At 35.6% G+C, this 22228-nt stretch overlaps 1 protein-coding gene across 4 annotated transcripts; it reads left to right on the top strand.

Moving 5' to 3' along the window:
- Positions 1 to 2694: 2694 nt before the first annotated feature.
- Positions 2695 to 6110, top strand: LOC108991663 (NAC domain-containing protein 30-like). Of its 4 annotated transcripts, none has more exons than XM_035686088.1 (4): positions 2695 to 2760; positions 3556 to 3729; positions 4445 to 4716; positions 5217 to 6110. In XM_035686088.1, the coding sequence occupies exons 2-4, from the start codon at positions 3567 to 3569 to the stop codon at positions 5808 to 5810; spliced, it is 1029 nt and encodes a 342-aa protein (XP_035541981.1). In that variant the 5' UTR covers positions 2695 to 2760; positions 3556 to 3566; the 3' UTR covers positions 5811 to 6110. The 4 variants fall into 4 exon arrangements, with proteins under 4 accessions (XP_035541981.1, XP_018821535.1, XP_035541980.1 ...); XM_018965990.2 differs by having other exon boundaries at positions 2739 to 2760; positions 3539 to 3729; positions 5229 to 6110; XM_035686087.1 differs by having other exon boundaries at positions 2739 to 2760; positions 3539 to 3729.
- The last annotated feature ends 16118 nt before the right edge of the window (positions 6111 to 22228 follow it).

The following is a 22228-nucleotide window of genomic DNA, read 5'->3' as shown; positions in this document are numbered from 1 at the left end:
CAGGAGTTCAGTACTAGAACAGAGGTGTGCCAAAATCCATTTCAAGTAATCCCACCAAACGAATGAGAGAAGGTTTGTGATATGTTTGAAGATCTTGTTTATCAGGTAGTTTTGCTGTATCTTTTTTTAATATTGTATGATAGATGTATTAAATATATAGACATAATTTTTTTTTTTTTTAGCAACGGAGTATTTTGATCAAATCAAATAGATCAAATTTAACGATACACCTTCATGCGGGTTCTCTATCTTTTTATCGTTTGTCTAAAAAAATGGTAAGTTATTCTAGTCCCCATTAAATATTAAATATATAATACACTTTTCTGATTTAATTTCTAATATATATTTTCCTTTTGTAGAAATAAGAAAGTCCTGTTGACTATGATCTGACCCAATTGTATGCTAAAACACATAAAAATCGTGATGGTGTTTGGATTAGCCCCGAAGCAGAGACAAATTATATAAGTTTAAATTTCTTTAATTCCATTGTCTAATAATATTTTTGTTATTTATACTAACTTCAAATTTTTTTTTTGTAGGACAAGATGATATCTCTTAAAGAAACTATTGCAGATCCATCTGATGAATCATCTATAATGATGCTCAGATTTTTTCTCAAGTTCTTGAATCACGTTCTGGATATTTGAGAGGCTTATGATGTTGCGTGAAGTCATCCTCAACATCATCATCCTCTTCTCGAACCAGATCGAATGAAGACAAGACTAAAGAATTGGAGGAAGCAATACTTGAGATAAAACGATTGAGGTCTAAGGAAAAAAACTTGCTAACTAGATTAGATCATGCAGCAGATCTTAAGACGAGATTAGAAGAGAACATGCAGAAAAGACTAGGGATGGAGGTACAAAAAGCTGTGTTTGAACAGTTACAGTCAATAATGTCCCAAAACTCTATGCCACCACCACAAGCTTGAAATTTATTTTTTCTTTAATTGTCTTTCTATTATGATGTTACAAAACATTTGAGCAATTGTGATATTTGAATAAAAATTTGTGTAATATTAGTATGAGATTTTTAATTAAATTATGTTATGTATGATTAGTACTGTTCAAATGGTAACTAACCAGTTCGAACGGTAAATTACAATTTACAAATCCATTCGAATAAAAATAGACACATTCGAACAAATAGTAACGCATTTGAACGACAACCAAGAAATCAAGTCTGTACGTCCGTTCGAACAATAAAATATTTTTTTGAACAATATTAATATGCAAAACTCCATTTAAATGGAAAAAATTTCAAAAATAAACAGTCAATTCGAACGGACATAATTTATATTCAAACACAAGTCATTTGAAAAATTTATTAGTTCAAACACATAAAATCTGTTCTAACACTCCGTTCATTCGAACAGGTTCAAATATGGTCATTTGTTCGAATGAAAATTTCTTTTAGTTCAAACGCGATAAGTGTCGGTTCGAACTGATAGGATTACATTCGAATGTATTTTTGAGCCGTAAAGTTTTCATCTTAAAAAAAAGACCCGTTCGAAAAGGTTTGATTTTTTCCTCCTAATTTCGTTCCTAAAATTCATTTTTTGAGATGAAAATTCGTCTGCAAAAACCTTTTGAGACAGGCTTTTTGAGACGAAACTTTTTCATCTCCAAAAACATTTTGGGACGAAAATTGGGTTTTTTGAGACAATTTTTTCTCAAAAAACCCAATCTCTTGTAGTGATTGTACTTCTTGTCTTTTTTATAGATTAAAAATACTTTAAAAGCTTTTTTCTCCAAGAATGGATGTCCATTATTAATTTTCCATGTAAAAAATACTACTCAAACAACAACAAAATAGTCGGTTTTAATTAACTACTAATTAACTTATTAAGTACCCAACAGATCAAACTTCTAATCATGAGTTGTTAATTTGTCAATAAAAGAAACGTGAAGTTTTAGATAGAAGAATTAAAGTAATTAACAAAATTGGGTTTCACTACTGATCTCGTAAGAAGCTGCCAACATACAGCTGATCAATTTGAAGTCTGACATGGCATGCATGGCATACAGGTGTCTATATATGAGTGGTGCCAAATGGAGAGGGGCGGCGCACCAAACAGATGTTAATGTACTGATGGATGTATATAGTTTATTTCATGTTAAAATGTGGGATTATGAAATGGCATTCAGTGCTGTAAAATCTTAGGATTGCAGATGTTAATGGTTTAATTCAGAACAGATATAGACACATGCATGAATCCTACGATATTTCACGTGGATATATATGTTTGAATCTCAATTGTAAAGCATAATTTAATCCCATGATGAAGCAGTCTGAAAAGATATCCAATCGGAAAAAGCAAGCATGGAAAATCTTAGTACACAAAATTGCGGTGGAATGCAATATTAGAGAGAGAGAGAGAGAGAGAGAGAGAGAGGGACGCCAGGCCAGGGGGGGGTGGTGGCGTGAAAACAAGGAGTACTCACGCCGTCCAAACAAATTACCTTTCGTGTGTCTGCCAACCCCATGCGCAATCAATAACACCCCCACCCTCGCCTCTCATCTCCCTCTATGCAGCTTATAATTTATGTATATATACATTTATTATGACTCCTCTCTCTCTCTCACAACATATCAATATTTCGGCCTTTGCCACCCTCTACATAAATACATCATTGGCATATTCATAACTCTCTCTCTCTCGTCAGAAACATTCACCGAACTCAATATCATCACCTCTCTTTCTCTCTCTCTCTCTCTCTGGTCCTCTCGATCGTAAACGCAGCAGCAACACATTTTTCTGTGAGTATATTTGGTCAGTTTTGGTGCAACTGTAGCTTCTATTCACCATTTTTCACGGTTTGTGATGCACACAAGTTATAATATTTCAATTCTGATTGCTTCTTTTAGGTCTGTCATGCATTTTGCCTTGATCAAAATTGAATGGTCTCAAGAAGGAGCCTTATGTGGCTATGTTCTTGACTTCTTTCTTTGAGAAAATCGTAGCCATTTACATTTTTTGAGAGAGATATATATAAACAGTCAGCTTTCTGCATAGTTTAGAACTGTACATGTTGCAAGTAATTAATAGTCATTGACAAGCAAGCTTTCTTATATGTGGTTGGTGGGAAAACATTTTCCAAACGCCAATCCAGCACGAACCGGGCCAGCCGGGAGTGCTCTGCACTCAAAGAAACATAGCATGCTTTTGTGCCAGCAAAGTCAAGCTTTTCGGCAAACTTTTGTGTTCCATATACTTCTCGATTTTGTTAAGCTCATGCAATTTAAATCCACTAAAATTAGTATTTATTATTATTTTTTCCTTTTAACACAAAAAAAAATGTATTATTTTTTTCTTTTGGGATCTTTGGTGGGCTCCACAGTTGGTCTGCCATTTTTATTCATATAAAACACATGCGTGCACCAGTGATGGGTCCCACAAAGTACGGTCATCATCATTACCATCATATCCCATAGCCTAATGTTTTTCTGTGAATGAAAAACAATGTACAAAGGCAAACATGAGCTTTGAAAGGACTTAATTGGTCTCTCTCTCTCTCTCTCTCTCACTCACACACAGTTTTGTCTCTGTCTCAGGAGAGATATCAATGGATCAGATGGAGTCTTGTGTCCCACCAGGCTTTAGATTTCACCCAACAGAAGAAGAACTAGTGGGTTACTACCTGAGGAGAAGGATGAACTCTCTGAAAATCGATCTAGATGTTATTGTTGACATTGATCTCTACAAAATCGAGCCATGGGATATCCAAGGTACTTTAAACTGCAATAATTATAGAAAGAAGATATTATTTTAGATTTTACAACTCCTGAATATTGCATTACACACTTTGGATATATATATATATATATATATATATATATGTCATATATTGATTTTCAAACAAAACCAATCAATATGCAGGAAACCAGATTTGATATTACCAATGCTGGTGAAAGATATACAAATTATAATATTACTCATGCTATTGGGAAAGATCAAAACGAGGAGGGATACTAAAGAAAATGATATGATTCATTAATATATGATCCTGATCTAATAAGTCAATATTTTTACTCGATTAATCTATATATATTAATGTCAATTAATGTGATGTTGTGAAGAATAATTAATTAATAGGTAAGTTTCGGAGTAGGAATTCATAGTATCTTATCATATTATATATAGAAGAACAGGTCATTAAATGGTGTTCATACTATGTGATCAATACCTAATATTAATTTTCCTATCAAGAATAGTAAATCCATTTTGCTAGTACTTTTTGCAAGTTCACACCTATTTATGTTCATAAAAGTGGCTTTAACTAAATACCTCTAACCAGCCTGCAGCAGTACTCGTGTAATTCTTAGAAAATGCAACTGGGGAAATCATTATTTCATTAAGTAGGGAAGTTGGTTATAAATTCAGATCAATTAATGATACCATGTGGTTTCTTATCTCTCTAATTTTCTGAATGGGTTTACACAGCCAAATGCAAGCTAGGGTATGATGAAAGGAATGAGTGGTACTTTTTCAGTCACAAAGACAAAAAATACCCAACTGGAACACGTACTAACAGAGCCACTGCTGCCGGTTTCTGGAAGGCAACAGGAAGGGATAAGGCCGTGCTCTCAAAGAACCTAATCATAGGGATGAGAAAGACTTTGGTTTTCTACAAGGGAAGAGCACCCAGTGGTCGGAAAACCGACTGGATCATGCATGAATATAGGCTACAAACATCTGAAAATGGACCTCCTCAGGTAACTTCAGTAACCAATTTATGTCGGCCATTAATAATAGTATTAGTACAAAGTACGTGCAAGTGGTTAAAATATCTCTAAAATAAACGTGCAATAACAAGCATGTAGAGAGTGTTTATTTTTTAAGAAATGGTATATGCATTAATCGTGGAACGTGCAAGTATTGCGTAATATATTTCTTTAAAAAAAAGTGAGTAAATACGAAACTCACATAAAAAAATATTAATTTTTTAATAATAAACTCAACTCTTTATTTCACAACTAAACGTAACATTACTCTTATAAAATTTTTATAGTTCTTATACGATTGAAATCAATTTTGTTGTCTTTTACTTATCCAAAACTATTTATTATCTTTTACTTATCCGCCGCTTCAGGAATAATTAATGATATATATATATCCTACTCACATTTCGCATGAAATCGATGTAAATTAATAATACTGATATACCCTTTTAGTTAAAAGCAGTGCATGTTAGTAAAATAATAAGCAATATCAGTGGCAACTACAGGAAGAAGGATGGGTCGTGTGTAGGGCATTCAAGAAACCCAGTCCTAATCATAGACAAGGTTTTGAAGCTTGGGCTCATGGGTACTATCACAGAGATAACAGCCAAGTTAGACTTCCAGCATTTTCAGATTTAGTAGGCAGTACAACAAATGAAGAGGTTAATCCAAATCAAGCTGCAACTTTTGATGATCATCAACCTATCATGATCAATTCAGTACTTCAAGATCAGCTTGTTTGCAGCCATGGTACTAATCTTTTGACCAACCAACTGACTGAGCTACCGCAACTGGATAGCCCTAGTACTCTATCAACCAGTTTGGCAACAAAAGAAGGTAATTTACAGCACAAATATGGTATCGCCCTTAATGAAGATTTCGACGACGAAAGGAGCAGTATTACCAGCCATTACATTGACTGGAGAAATTTGGATGACTTGCTATCATCACAATTCAGTAGTACTACTGCCACAACTAATTCCTTTCCTCATCCAAACTTGCCTTTGATAGCCCAGGAAAATGAAGTGCTAGAAGCTCAAAATTACAATGCAGGTGGCCATTTCCTTGGGTGCTTTCCTGACTTGTAACAAAGCTCACCCGCAGCATCCATGCACCATCTTTATCAGTAAGATGATGCATGATTTCATCATAATAATAATCTTTTAGAATTAAGGTAGTTGAATTCCCGTGTAGAATTTTCAAAGAGATTACATACTCATGAAAACACATATGAACTAGAGAAAGAGCACTCATGAATTTGATTTGATGATGGGAGACTTCCTGCAGATCAGTAAAATCTGATCCTACAGTCTTAGGGTTTATCTAGGTGAAAGTTTTCACCAGCTTAATTACTTGTGTGTGATATTATTATTATTTTTAACTGTAAATCGTGCTTCTTCATTGCATGCATTAATTTGGATTCAATGAATTCGTTTGCTGTGAGATTGTGTTTTGTAATGTACATTATAAAATCGTGCTTCATTGCATGTATTAATCTGAAACATATATATATATATATATATATATATATAATATTGCAGTACATAATAATAGTTTTTACTTGTTTTTCTCTTTTATTAGAGTTTCTATATATTTTAACTCTTTAAACCTAAAGCAATAAAAGGCAGTTCTAGCTCTTGCATCTTAGAACTACTTTCGTTTTATATTCTTTGCTACTAATACATAGGTGCCATGCATAGACAAGCTAGTTAAACATGCATATATACACACAAAAACTAGTTAAGTGCACGCACACACGCACATATATATATATATATATATATATATATATATCAAATCAGTTTCTTACGATCATTGTTACCGAGTTTTAACTAATTAAGCTTGTTTTTAAATTTACTGGATTTTTTGGTGCATTCTTTGGAGAAATGACCATACTTGCCACAATTAAAACATCCCATGACTATTACAAAAAATAGGTATTTCAGGCTTACTCCTCTTGATTTATTAATAACAACAATCTCAATCAAACTGAGACAGTTCATTTATTAACTACGGATTATCAAGTATGCTTCAACATTGGTGAGATAAATACCTCTCAGAAGAAGCAAGAAAAACCATAAGGAATGCTGTCAAACATGATGATGACAACAAGCCTATTTTTTATCAAACCATAGGAAGGGATATTCCTGATGGTATTAATACTTTGATCTATACTATTATTAAACATTTTGTTGAAACTCCCTCCAACATTACTAATCACATTAGTGTTATCTGAATAATTTGAGATGTCGTCAAACGTCCGATTATAGATGGTATCAGGATGTTTTTCTTGCTAGAGTTGTGCTTAGGGAAGATAGAAAGAAACCCTATTAGAAAGAAACATTCATTGATGAATTACCTCATTTATTTGCTCACAAAGTTAAGAATGAACTAACTAATATATCGGGACTCTTTAATTATGATAATTACACCTACGGTGATATTATCAGTACAATTAAGAAACTTGGCATAATTAGTATGTGCAATGATCAAAAAATGTTTCGTCAACAAATGAAAAATAGTAAGAAAGCCAAATATGAAATGGAAAATTTTTGTGAGCAATTTGGCATTCTTGCTATTACTCCTACTAGACAGAAGCACAAGCATTTTGATAAATCTGCTAAAACTCATGCCAAGAAAAGAAATAGTAAGCGTGATGATTTTTATAAAATGCCTCTTGATTTTTATTTAAAAAAAATATTCTTATAGGAAAAAGACTTTTCAAAATCCTTTAAAAGGAAAATATTTTAACTGTGACAAGTATGGTCATTTCTCCAATGAATGCACTAAAAAATCCAGTAAATTTCAAAACAAGCTTAATCAATTAAAACTTGATAACAATGATCGTGAAGAATGCATTCAAATTTTAGAATCAAAATCCTCTGTATCATCTGATATCAATGAGTTGAGTTCAAGTGATTATAATTATCAATCAGAGACTGAACTATCTGATTCTCTAAATATTAAGCATAGATGTAATTATTCTTGTTGTAAACCTTTAGGTAAAACAATCAATGTTTTAACTAAGGCCGAAGAACAATAAAATCTTTTGTTAACTTTGATTATCCAAATTACTAATCTTGAGCTTAAAGAGTATCTTCAAAAGCTCAAGAAAACTATGGTTCGACAAGAACCTAAGATTTCTAAATCCAAAATTAGTTTTCAAGAAACTTTAAGAAGATTTAAAATGAAAAAATCTAAAGAAATTTCTACTAATGATTTACAACGAGAAATTGTTTCCATTAAAAAGGAGATGTTGACCTCAAAACTGAGATAAACAATATCAAATCTGAAAATAATTCTTTTAGAAAGAAATATTGTGTTTAAAAATTGATAAACATTTTTTATCAGGATACTATTTATGATAATGATTAGTAACAAAATGATGATTCTTATTCAAGTCAAAGGGAAGTTCCTCCTGATAACAATAAAATTTGTTTGATCTATCATACTATTCCTCCCAAATAGTTTTTTAAAGTTACTATCATTGCTTGTCATGAATTTGAATCCACTGTGATTGCTATCATATATAGTGGCTATATCTTGAATATTGTTACTAACGAAAAATGCAGAACCCATCCCTATACTTCAAAAGAACTCCCTCATTCTGATATTGTTTACTGTTACTATGATTACTTCAATATTTGGTTCAAATTCATACTATTCCAAACCTAGATACTCTTAGTTTCTTAATTTTGATAAGAAATTCAAAATTTATTTCTCTTCGGTTCTCATTGATATAAAAATGTATTACAAGGACTCCTTTTTATAGGACTATGTACAGACAAGAATAAGGAATATTTGATGAGTGGAGCAGCGTATCAGAGTTGTAGTAGCAAGCTGTGTACGCAGCAAGGAGCAGAGAATAACTAGAGTGGCGCATGTACGTAGCAGCAGCATGTACGTTGCTTTCAGTAAGTGGACACAGCAGTACCATGCATGGCAATCATTTACGTGATTCCTCTATCAGTGGTTGCAATAGGAATTTGGTCCTTAACATCCGACGGCGTATGTTGAAGACGAAGACTTGAACTTAGACTAAGAAAACGAGCTACTGATAAGGGTTTGGTGAGTATATCTGCAAGCTGGTCCTTTCCAAAAATAAAGACAACATTTAACAATTTGTTAAGGACCTTGTCTCTAACAAAGTGGAAATCAATTTCCACATGCTTAGTTCTAGCATGGAAAACAGGGTTGGAAGACAGGTAAGTGGCACCCAAGTTATCACAGTATAGCAATGGTGCAGTGGATATGTTAACATCAAGATCACGGTATAAATGTTGCAGCCATACTATTTCTGTAGTTGCATTGGCGACAGCCTTGAATTCAGCTTCGGTGGACGAGCGTGCTACGGTTGGTTGCTTCTTTGAGGACCACGAAATGAGATTGCTGCCAAGGAAGACACAGTACCCACTGGTAGATCGCCGATCGTCCGGACATCCAGCCCAATCGGCGTCGGCAAAAGCCACAAGATTTGTTGCGGGAGAAGGAGAAATTTGTAAGCCAACATGGGAAGTATGTTTGAGATACCGTAAAATTCATTTTACGGCTTGCCAATGAGGGACTCGGGGGGTATGCATGAATTGGCATACTTTGCTCACAGCAAAAGCCAAATCTGGTCTGGTGAAAGACAAATACTGAAGTGATCCTACTGTGCTACGGTATATAGTAAGATTTTCAAAAATATTTCCAGTGAAAGCACTTAACTTTTCAGAGGTGGCCATGGGAGATTTTACGGGCTTGGCAAGGAGCATATTTGTTTTACTAAGCAAGTCAAGTATATACTTTTGTTGGGTGAGAATCATACCACTGGGAGTGTAGGAAGCTTCGACACCTAGGAAGAAATGCAGTTTACCAAGGTCAGTGATCGGGAAATCAACACAAAGGTTTTTAATGAGGAGTTGTATGGCCTGTTTTGAGGAACCAGTAACTAGTAGATCATCAACATACACAAGAACAAACAAATGGGTGGCACCATTGTTACAAACAAATAAGGATGAATCAGCTGTAAAGATAGTGAACCCGAGATCAACTAAACGGCAACTGAGGCGTGAGTACCACGCACGAGGTGATTGCCGAAGTCCGTAAATCGCCTTATTCAACCTGCATACATGAGAGGGAAATTGAGGGTGAGTGAAGCCAGGGGGTTGAGACATAAATATTGTCTCTTATAAGGGTCCATGCAAAAATGCATTTTGGACATCATATTGCTGAATAGTCCATCCTTTGGAAACAGCAAATGCAATCACAAGGCGAACTGTTGTTGTCTTAACAACTGGGCTAAAGGTCTCATTGAAGTCAATTCCAGATTGCTGCAAAAATCCCTTGGTGACTAAGCAAGCCTTCCGTCGCTCAATAGTGTCATCAGCCAATCTCTTTGTGCGGAACACCCATTTGAAAGTCACAATGTTAGAAGCTTGGTTGGCTGGAACTAAGGACCATGTATTGTTTGCAAGTAGTGCACTGAATTCTTTTGACATGGCCTCACGCCATTCCTTGTATTGTTGAGCAATAGAGAGACAAGAAGGAGTTTCGGGGATGGATGTGATGTCTGTGAGAAGTGCTCTTGGTGGAGGCCATCTAATGGTACCATCATGAAATTTCCGTGGACGGATTGAACCAGTGCGGGACCGAGTGACTATTGAAGGTGCAGGCTGCTGCAAGTCCAGAGAAGAAGATCTTTGTGAAGTTGATGATTCATGAGTAGCAGAGGGATGAGATCCTAAAATGGAGGAAGAGGATTGTGAAGATGGAGGTTGTGGAGGAATGTTGAATAATGGGAGAGCTGTGTGAGTGGGTTCCGTGACTGGCTTGGGTAAAGAAAGGTGAGTAAAAGGTTAAGACATTTCATTGAACTTTACATCTTTGGACACGTAAGTGCGACCTGTTGGGATGTGATAACACACATACCCTTTGTGATGAGGACTTAGGCCCAGAAAGACACTAGGCACAGCTCTGTAATCAAACTTGTGTTTGTTATAGGATGTGGTGAGAAGCCAACATTCACAACTGAAGCATTTAAGAGACTTGTAAACTGGTTCCTTTTGAGAAGTAAGAAAGGGGATGATTTATCCAGAGAAGTGGATGGTAAAATATTGATTAAATAAACTGCATGAATGAAGGCATGAGACCAGAATTTTAAAGGAACCGATGCATGTGCAAGGAGAGCCAAACCTGTGTCAACTATGTGACGGTGTTTTCGTTCAACAATGCCATTTTGTGTATGAGTGTGGGGACATGTTATACGTTGCAAAATGCCACAAGTTGAGAGATAATTAGAAAAAGGCTGAAACTCACCTCCCCAATCGGATTGGAATTGTTGGATTTTTGTGTTAAATTGGAGTTCAACATGAGCTTTAAATTTAAGGAAACCATCAAATGCTTGAGACTTTGATTTCAAAGGAAAAATCCAAGTAAAACGAGAAAAGTCATCAACAAAAGAAACATAATATTGATAGCCATCAACTGATACATGAGGTGAAGGTCCCCATAAATCTGAAAATATTAACTGAAAAGGTTTTACAGATTTATGTGGCCTAGCATAAGCAGGAAGTCGATGGGATTTTGCTTGTGCGCAAGCATTACAAAATAAAGGAAGCTGAGTAGGATCATATGATAAGCCATGTTGCTGTAAAATGAGGCGAACTATCTTGAAGGAGGGATGGCCTAGGCGTGAATGCCATGAAGAAATGGAGCTGGTCAGTGCATGAGGTAGAACGGAAGGTGATGAAAAACTGTATAGTCCATTATTTGTTGTTCCGTGAAGTAGAAGGGTCCCCGTTTTGCGATCCTTGACACAAAAGGAATCAGAGAAAAATTCAAAATAGACATTATTGTCAAACAAAACTGTCTAATAGAAATGATGAAATGATGGAACACAAAGAATTTTATTTAAAAGAAAATCAGAATGTGAAGTGGGGAGAGAGCCTGAACCAGTGTGGGAAATGGGAATGGTAGAACCATCACCAGCACGCAGTTGGTCATCTCCATGATATGCAGCAGCTTGCAAGTTCAATTTGTCAAGGTCACTTGTAAGGTGATGGGTTGCAGCTGTGTCTGGGTACCAGCTTGTATCTAAAATGTAGTTAGTGAAGTTTGTTGTTGCAGTGGGAGAAGCAGTGTATGCTTGGTTGAATCGATAAAGGCAGGTTAGTGCAGAATGACCTTGCCTATTGCACACCTAACAAATGAGGTGGTTATCAGCAGAAGATGAATTATTTGGACCATTGTTACCTGAAAAACCACCATGAGATCGATTTGAGTTATATCGACCACCACCACCACACCCTTGAGTGGTATTACGACCATGATATTGGCCACGACCTCGCTGAGAATGATGAGATTTGGCTGTAAAGTTAGCAGATGCATCATTTGTAAATAAATTGGTATCCGAATGGTGAAGTAACCGAGCTTCATGAGCCAGCAAATGCCCAAGTAACTCCTCAGGAGTAATAGGCTCTAGACGAGTTGTAACAGAGGATACAATGGCATCATACGCTAATCCTAGACCAGCAAGTAGGTAGGGAACAAATTCAGCTGGAGGTAGGGGGCGGCCAGCAGAGGCCATAGTATCAGCTAAGGTTTTGGCACGACGAAAATAGGTGGAGGTGGAATCAACTCCTTTTTTGAGAGAAGCTAACTGCAACTGAGTTTGCATGACTCTAGCTTGTGAAACAGATGCAAAGGTTGACTCAAGAGAGTGCCAAACTGCTCTAGCAGATGGACAGCCAACCACTTGAGCTATTAGTGGTTCGGAAAGATAGGAAATGAGGGCTGACATTACTAGTTGATCATGCTACAACCAGATTTCATATTCTGGATTTGGAGTTTTGTCGAGCACTGGTTTGGGTGGTGGACAAGAACCATCGACATATTTAAAGAGGCGTTGGCCACGGAGGTAAGGTACAAGTTGGACCTTCCATAGTAAATAGTTTTCAGAGGTGAGCTTGACAGAAATGGTGTGAGAAAGATTTGGGTGGGGAAGGGTGGGAGAAGAAGAAGAATCAGATGTTTAGGCCATGGACGTTTAGTCCTTTATGGCTCTTGATACCATGTGAAAGAAGACAGTATTAAAAAAATATGCTCTGTTCTCATTGATATAAAAATGTATTACAAGGACTCCTTTTTATAGGACTATGTATAGACAAGAATAAGGAATATTTGATGAGTGGAGCAGCGTATCAGAGTTGTAGCAGCAAGCTGTGTACGCATCAAGGAGCAGAGAATAACTAGAGCGGCGCATGTACGTAGCAGCAGCATGTACGTTGCTTTCAGTAAGTGGACACAGCAATACCATGCATGGCAATCATTTACGTGATTCCTCTATCAGTGGTTGCAGTAGGAATTTGGTCCTTAACACTTAAGATGGTGGCACTAATTTGGCTCTATTCTTGAAGTCTTTCCTGATAAACTTCAAAAGGTCATTATGTGTTTTGCTATTGTTTTCAAAATGGATCGACATAATCAGAAATTCACATACTTCCTCCATTTTTGCAAGAAATACACAATACAGTATAACGAAAAATTTTGGAATTCTTTTTTGGGTTTTATTTTGTAACCAAGTACTCCATTGCTTGTTGTAAGAAGGAAATTAATTAAGGATCATTTGTTGTAGCTCATCATGACTAATCTTGCAACCTCTCTTCCATCTTTCTAGCTAATTTAGAATTTGGCTGCATAGCGTACAGTTAATTGCTTGTAGATTAATTAATGCGTTTAGTACTACTGGTAGGGGTCACAAGTGCATGCATGATCTCCAAGATCCATTCCTTTTCTCCTGATCGTCATAACCCATGATGATGAATATATAGCCTGGAATTCCTTTTTATCTTTTAAATTTGCTTGCTTTAATTAGTTATCCTATGAATCATCTGAGCTGTTTTCTTCTTCTTCTTCTTGATCTTCTTCTTCTTCTTCTTCTTCTTTTTAATGCATGCTGCCCAAAATTGCTTTTTTAAAATTGAGCCTAATCAAAGGAGTTCTCAATTAATTAATTACTAGCAGCAGCCATTACATTTTTGTATAAATTAACATCATGCAAGATGACCAAAACGTCGAACAACTAGTATTGTATCCCCCCGATGTGAGTGATCATTAGCAACCTTGAGTAGTTACTTGTCACAAGAGCTAGCTCATTGTATATATGCAATCATTATACAATGAAATATACATACATAGGTATATACATACATACATACATACATACATACACACACACACACACACACACACACACATATATATATATACAACAAATAAGCTTACAACTTTGGGATCGGATAGTTATTGCATGCTAATGCCAGTACTACACTACAAGAAAATTGGTCTATTGCGGCGATTTTTTTGCCGCTGGAAATAATATCGCACAATAGCCACGTTTTCACGGCGATTTTCTGCTTCGACGTTGCTTCAAAGGGGTTCGGTTTTAATTTTATCTTTTGCAGCGAATTTAAGGTGTTTTGTGGCGAAATTTATTCGCCGCAAAGTGATTTGCTTTTTCGCTACGATTTTTAAGTTAGTTGTGGCGAATTTAACCGCCGCAAAAGGGTAAAAGCTTATGGTGTCGCACAATTTCGCCGCAATACCATGATTTTAGGTCCTGGGCGCCAACACCCCAGAAAAAGTAACATTTCCCCCCAAATCCCGATTTCACATTCGTCGTCCCCATTCGTCGTCTCCATTTCATCTTCTCCATTACTCACCGCCCACACAAAATTTCCTCTAATCAACTTCCACCGAATGAAACCACTAACTCACGAACCACTCCAGTCCAGTGATTCTCGCGTAAGCTAAGCCCGCGACTCCGCCCCATCGAAAACCCACTAATCGGCATCTTCTTCAGTTTAATCGGCATCTTCTTCATCATCGTCGACCCTTTTCCGAGGCAAAGTGGGTTGGAGTCGATTTCCCAAGGTAATTTACTCTGTTCTAGCTCTTCATGGTTCTTAACGAAATCGTTTGGGTAAATTAGAAATGAGGTTGTTTTGCTATAATATTTATGCTTAGGTTTTCCTTTTGCACACACATTTGACAATCACGAGCGGGAGCAAGTGTTTGGGTTTCTTCGACTCTGGCAAACTACATTCCGAGTGCCTGGGTTACGGGCAGAACAAATTAAACCCAATGAAGTTGTTTTTTTGGACCAACTATATATATATATATATATATGCACAAATTAAGTCAGTCTTGTTTTATGGTGTTGCTAGTCATGTCCCGCCATTTAAACCAAAGCAGCTAGCTATGATTGTTTCATGTTTTGTTCAACTAGGACAATTTTGTGGGTTCAAAATTTAGGATTAATTATACCAATGCATGCAGTACAAATATCTGATGGTACACTTGATAGAATAATTTCGAAAACCTCAAAGATATTGGGACAAGCTACAATAAGCTGGCAGTAGTACTATTCAACGAAAATATTTCAAGATGTTGAACCTTGTAGTGAGATGAATATATTCAAAATGGTATATTCAAAAGTGTTGAACCTTGTAGTGAGATGAATATAAAAAACATGAAGCACCCCTAAACTTCATAACCAAGAAACAATATCACTGATCAAACTATCATGATATATGAAGATCGAGCAAACTGAATCAAGGACGTTTTACAAGCCTCTGAATCTGCACTTATATTTTCACAAGCCTCTGTTCACAACAATTGTCTCCTTCAATAGCAGCATAACATGATCCACCACTACTAGCTCTTCATATTTTTATTTACAAAATGGACCAAAGCTTTTGGCAATGCTGGCAGAAAGATTCTATGCCCAGAATCAGAATTTTGTTTTAGTGAATGCACAATCTAACAAAAATTTAAAAAATTAGATAATACTATCTTTGGAATATACCATCTGGAATAAGCTACATGAATTGCACATATCGATGCTTTATATAGGATATATATATATATATAGGGTAATGCTACGGAAACCGACGATGAACCGATTGTTGGGAAATATCCTGAAATGCTTTGTAAACTAGAGAATATGTAAAATAATAAGAACAAATTTGAAAGAGAGAACCCGGTGTTGAGGCACGTTGTGATAGACGCTTTCCTTAGAGTAGATTCCGCCGCCTCCAATATTAAACATGCACTAGGCTTCTTGACAGTCTACTCCCAAGATACAACAACGTTGGTTCCCGTTAATCTCCTCGTTGGTGCACACAAAAGGAGATCCTCGAACCCGATATAAAATAGACAAAGCCCAAAGACAGAAAGACAAAGAGAAGGAGGAGGTGCTTCTCTAAATTTTGTAGAGAATTTGGAGTTAATGAATTTGTGGGTGGGGTTCCCTATTTATAGAGAATGAAAGGGTACTTATGAAAAGTCACAACTTAGTTAAATGAAATGGTACATGTGAAGAGTCACATCACTTAAATGAAATGGTACATGTGAAGAGTAACATCACATAAATAAAATGGTACTTGTGAAAAGTCACAACTTAATTAAATGAAATGGTACATGTGAAAAGTCACATCACTTAAATGAAATGGTGTTTGTGAAAAGTCACAACTTAAATGAATGAACACTTTTGAGAAGTCACAACTTTTCAATTATTAGAGAATACATTGAAAAGGTTTCTAATTCACCAAAGGACACAACCCTTTGTTTGGCTGAGAAGCGGTTAAGGCTCATATCCCTAAGAGGCATACATTGGTTCAAGTACCAAGACACAAAATCTAGATAACCGAACCGATACATTGAACAATGGTAATGGTTCACATTATTTTTCACTTTATATCAAATATTTTAATCATTTCTATGATGAAAAACCAACAATCCCCCACCTGATTAAAATATTTTAAAGAACAGAATAGAATACAATTTTCTTTCTTTGGACTAAGTACTATGCATCAATAGAGGTAGCTTGCGGCTTTGAACGTCTACCTAGTGTTAGCGTGTTTCCATCTGAAAGATCCATAGTGAACCAAGTCTTGAACCAGAATCTTTAACTCAGGCTTCTCCACACCACACACATAGTACGGCATATATCAGGTTCCTTTCAAGGTGGTGCATAAAGGCCATGCACCGTATCTTGGATTCATGAGCGCTCTAGGAAATAGCCCAATTACCATAGACTGCGGCCCCACAGTCATACTCACATAGGCGAGTCCTCCAAGGGTACCTGCAATTCAATACCTCGCCTTAGTCTTGGACTCATTCAAAGCATTTCGCTTTTCCTTTGCCATTGCATTTGTAGCACTCACACCCTAGGGATGAACCTATAATAATATTTTAATAGTGCTATCTAGTCACTCAAATAGTTTGTTCTTCCCATTGAACCTTCTTCTTGGGATCTCCAGTCAGGAAGGTTGGGTTGCCACTATTAGTGACCTAATTAATGGACTTCAGTCCCATCCCCCTTGATGTACGTATAACCTTCGACTTTGCCAGTCCTTTCGTCAAAGGATCTGCAAGGTTATCTTCTGACTTTACATATTCCAAAGTCAGGTATCCATTCTTTATCAGGTATCTTATCGTAGAATGCCTGATACTTAAATGTCTCCTCTTATGATTAAAGTGTTTATTATTACAAATACTTATCACAGCCTGATTGTCACAAAAAACAGAAATGGCTGGCATTGATTTTTTAACTAGTGGAATTTCTGATAATAAATTCTTAAGCCACTCTACCTCATGTCCGGTAGTATCTAAGGCTATTAATTCAGCTTCCATAGTAGATCATGAAATCACAGTTTGCTTAGAAGATCTCCAAGCCACAACTGCTCCACCGAGAGTGAAAATATATCCACTTGTTCCCTTACGATCTACTGTGTCAGTTATCCAACTAGCATCACTATATGCTTCCAATATAGTGGGATACCCAGAATAATGGATACCATATGTCACGGTTCCTTTCAAATATTTAAGAATTCTTTCCAATGCCTTCCAATGAGAATTATCAGGCCTACTAGTATATCTGCTAAATCTACTCACAGCATATGAAATATCATGTCTAGTAGAATTAGCAATATACAGTAACGTACCAATAATCTGAGAATATCTCAGTTGTGACACAGGATCTCCAAGATTCTTACTTAAATGCAAACAAGGATCAAGAGGAGTACTAATAGGTTTGCATTCGAATCTCTCAAACTTTTTAAGAATGTTTTCAATATAATGAGATTGATTTATGTTAATACCATCACGAGATCTCATTAATTTAATATCAAGAATTACTTGTGCCTCTCCCATGTCTTTCATGTCAAAATTCTTAGATAAAAAATTTTTAACATCAAGAATAATATCTATATTGGTACCAAAGATGAGAATATCATCAACGTAAAGACATAGCATTACTCATGCACCATCAACTATTTTAGTGTATAAACACTTATCAGATTTATTTATCTTAAAATCATAAGATAAAATTATTTCATCAAACTTTTGGTGCCATTATTTAGGAGCTTGCTTTAAACCATAGAGAGATTTAATAAGTTTACAAACTTTTCTTTCCTGTCCTGGAACCACAAACCCCTCTGGTTGATCCATGTATATCTCTTCTTCTAGATCGCCATTTAGAAATGCGGTCTTTACGTCCATTTGGTGGACTTCAAGTTTATGGATCGCTGCTAGAGCAATTAAAACACGAATTGTGGTTATTCTAGTAACAGGAGAATATGTATCAAAATAATCGATACCCTCTCTTTGTGTAAAGCCCTTTGCAACCAGCCTAGCTTTAAATTTATCAAAAGTACCATCAGGTCTTAATTTCTTTTTAAAAATCCACTTACATCCAATGGTTTTACATCCAGGAGGAAGATCACATAAATTCCAAGTACCATTAATCTTAAGAGATTCTATCTCACTATTTACTGCTTCTTTCCAGAAAGTAGAATCAATAGAAAGCATGGCTTCCTTGAAAGTCAATGGGTCTTCCTCTATAAAATAAGTATAAAAGTCATGTCCAAAATCATTTTCCTTTCTAACTCGTTTTCCTCTTCCAAGTTCATTTTCTAATCCAGATACACTATCAGGATTATTTATAATGGTAGGTTGACTACTGGTGGAATGAAAACTTACTGTAGGTAAAGATCTTTCTAATTTATTTTTGAAAGGAAATAGATCTTCAAAAAATGTTGCATCTCTAGACTCCATGATGGTGTTGGGATCAATACCTTGGACTTATGATTTGATTATCAAAAACCTATATGCAGAACTATGTCTAGCATACCCAATTAATACTGTATCTACTGTGTTGGGACCTAATTTTCTTTTCTTAATTTTTGGAACATTAACCTTTGCAAGACAACCCCAAACTCTAAAGAAATTAATATTGGGTATTCTACCCTTCCAAAGTTCATACGGTGTCTTGTCAGATCCCTTAAATGGTACCCTGTTCAAGATAAAACAAGATGCAAGTATTGCTTCCCCCCACCATTGCTCAGGTAGGCCGGAACTAGAAAGCATGCATTTGACCATATCCATCAAGGTTCTATTTTTTCTTTCAGAAACACCATTGGATTGAGGAGAATAAGGAGCAGTTTCCTCATGTATAATACCATTCTCCTCACAGTATTGAGCTAATTGATTAGAGGAGTATTCACCTCCTCTATCAGACCTGATAATTTTAATTTTTCTCTCCAATTGGTTTTCAACTTCAGTTTTATAGATGACAAATTTACTAAATGATTCATCTTTTGTTTTCATCAAATAAACATAACAAAATTTAGACATATCATCTATAAAAGTAATGAAGTATTTATTACCACCTTTAGAGGAGACACCATTTAAATAACAACCATCACTATGAATGAATTCAAGTAGCGATGAGTTTCTTATAATAGATTTAAATGGCTTTCTAGGCTGTTTTGATTGAACACAAATTAAACATTTTTCATCCAAATCAACAGGAACTTTAGGAATAATCTCTAAATCCATCATTCTTTTGACATTATGATAATTAACATGGCCTAATCTAGCATGCCATATTGAAGAGGAACATGTAGAAAATACAAATTTATTATTAGAATCAAATTTGTCTACTATATTATTTTGAATATTTATTACAAACAAACCACCACTGACAAAGCCTTTCCCCACAAATGACCCATATTTAGTTACAATAACTTTATTGGATTGAAATAATAATGTGTAGCCTGCCCCATTGAGTAAAGATCCACTAATTAGGTTTCTCCTCGCCTCTGGTACGTAAAATACTTCTTCTAAAGGAAGAGTATTTCCAGATGTTAATTTGAGTACAATTTTTCCTACTCCAAATACTTGTGCAGAGGTGGAGTTATCCATCGTCACTTTCATGCCGCTTGTATCCTAATATGTTGAAAAAATTTTGCGGTTAGAAGTGACATGTACATTGGCTCCTGTGTCTAATATCCAATTAGTAGCACTACAAGCCAGATAAACTTGTGGACTTATGGTTACATACCGTTCATCGGTTCCAACAGAGTCGGTCCCGGAAAGCACCATATGAGCCTGTGGGTTAGGCGATCTTGGTTGTTCATTGCCTTGATATTTCCTCTTCTTATAGCGACAATTTTTGGCTAAATGACCCGGTTTGTTACAGTTAAAACAAATGGGTCTTTTATCATCTTTGTTAATATAAGATTTTGGTTTCAAATTATTCCCATAATTAGTTTTACCCTTATTGAATTTGGATTTCTGATGTAGTGGGTTCTTATGAGTTTTATGGCCTTCTACAATATTTGCTTTAGACTGAAAATCAGAAACCAATGGTGGGATGAGATCATTTTCCAAGTGTTGTTCTTGGATCCTAATGGCAGAGATCAAAGTTTCCATGGTCATATCTTCAGTCTTATGTTTAAGAGATAGGCTAAAATTCTTCCATGAAGGAGGCAACTTGTCTATTGTACAAGCAACTTGGAGACGATCGGTAATAGCCATTTCCCGTTGGCCCAATTCATGGTAAAGAATAGTTAACTCATGGGCTTGCTCTACCACAGATTTGGAATCATCCATCTTGAAACCAAGAAATTGGCTTGCGGTGTACTTATCCATTCCGGCATCTTGTACACCATATTTCTTATCAAGAGCATTCCAAATATCTTTGGCAGATTTAATGTGTAGATAAACATCAAAAAGTGTGTCACTTAAATGATTTAAAATCCTACATCTACACAAATTATCTTTTTCTGCATATGTTTGCAATTCAATAGTACGTGCGGGCTCATGTAAATCATCAGAAGGAAGATCATTCTCAATAACAAAATATAATCCAAGCATTGTAAGAAATATTTTCATCTTTTCTTGCCAACGCTTAAAATTGATTCTTCCAAATTTCTCGGGTGCAATAGGTTCGTTTGAAATCATGGTGGCAACCAATCAATTAAAACACACATCTAGTTTAACAAAGAGAATTATCTACTCTAAGATTATTGGGAAATATCCTGAAATGCTTTGTAAACTAGAGAATATGTAAAATAATAAGAACAAATTTGAAAGAGAGAACCCGGTGTTGAGGCACGTTGTGATAGACGCTTTCCTTAGAGTAGATTCCGCCGCCTCCAATATTAAACATGCACTAGGCTTCTTGACAGTCTACTCCCAAGATACAACAACGTTGGTTCCCGTTAATCTCCTCGTCGGTGCACACAAAAGGAGATCCTCGAACCCGATATAAAATAGCCAAAGCCCAAAGACAGAAAGACAAAGAGAAAGATGAGGTGTTTCTCTAAGTTTTGTAGAGAATTTGGAGTTAATGAATTTGTGGGTGGGGTTCCCTATTTATAGAGAATGAAAGGGTACTTATGAAAAGTCACAACTTATTTAAATGAAATGGTACATGTGAAGAGTCACATCACTTAAATAAAATGGTACATGTGAAGAGTAACATCACATAAATGAAATGGTACTTGTGAAAAGTCACAACTTAATTAAATGAAATGGTACATGTGAAAAGTCACATCACTTAAATGAAATGGTGTTTGTGAAAAGTCACAACTTAAATGAATGAACACTTTTGAGAAGTCACAACTTTTCAATTATTAGAGAATACATTGAAAAGGTTTCTAATTCACCAAAAGACACAATCCTTTGTTTGGTTGAGAAGCGGTTAAGGCTCATATCCCTAAGAGGCATACATTGGTTCAAGTACCAAGACACAAAATCTAGATAACCGAACCGATACATTGAACAATGGTAATGGTTCACATTATTTTTCACTTTATATCAAATATTTTAATCATTTCTATGATGAAAAACCAACACCGATTAAATTTGACTGATAAGTAAAAATGCTCTTTTTTTTTCCCTTTTATTTCAATCATTTTTTAAAAAAAGTACCAATTCACTAATAGTTACTTCCTTTATCCTTGGGTACAAAAAAAAATTAAAAATTCAATCGGTCACTTTTATTTGTAATTTTTATCGGTTTAAGTAGCATTTTTCATATATATATATATATATATATATATATATATATACACACACACACCCTCTTCAACAGCTAGCTAATTTCCTGTTGAACTCTTCCTCTTCTTCTTAGTAAGGTTGTTGATCTTTGAGCCTTCCCTCAGCAATGATGCTTGGA

Source organism: Juglans regia, chromosome 15 (genome assembly GCF_001411555.2).
Source record: "Juglans regia cultivar Chandler chromosome 15, Walnut 2.0, whole genome shotgun sequence".
Lineage (NCBI taxonomy): Eukaryota > Viridiplantae > Streptophyta > Magnoliopsida > Fagales > Juglandaceae > Juglans > Juglans regia.
Note: the sequence above shows the minus strand (reverse complement) of the source record. Positions and strands in the feature narration are given on the sequence as shown.

Excerpts from the sequence above, each read along its gene's own strand:
- LOC108991663 (XM_035686088.1), top strand. The coding sequence starts at position 3,567 with ATGGATCAGATGGAGTCTTGTGTCCCACCAGGCTTTAGATTTCACCCA. Across the intron at positions 3,730-4,444 it reads CGAGCCATGGGATATCCAAG|CCAAATGCAAGCTAGGGTAT; the intron begins GTACTTTAAACT and ends GGGTTTACACAG. Across the intron at positions 4,717-5,216 it reads CTGAAAATGGACCTCCTCAG|TGGCAACTACAGGAAGAAGG; the intron begins GTAACTTCAGTA and ends AAGCAATATCAG.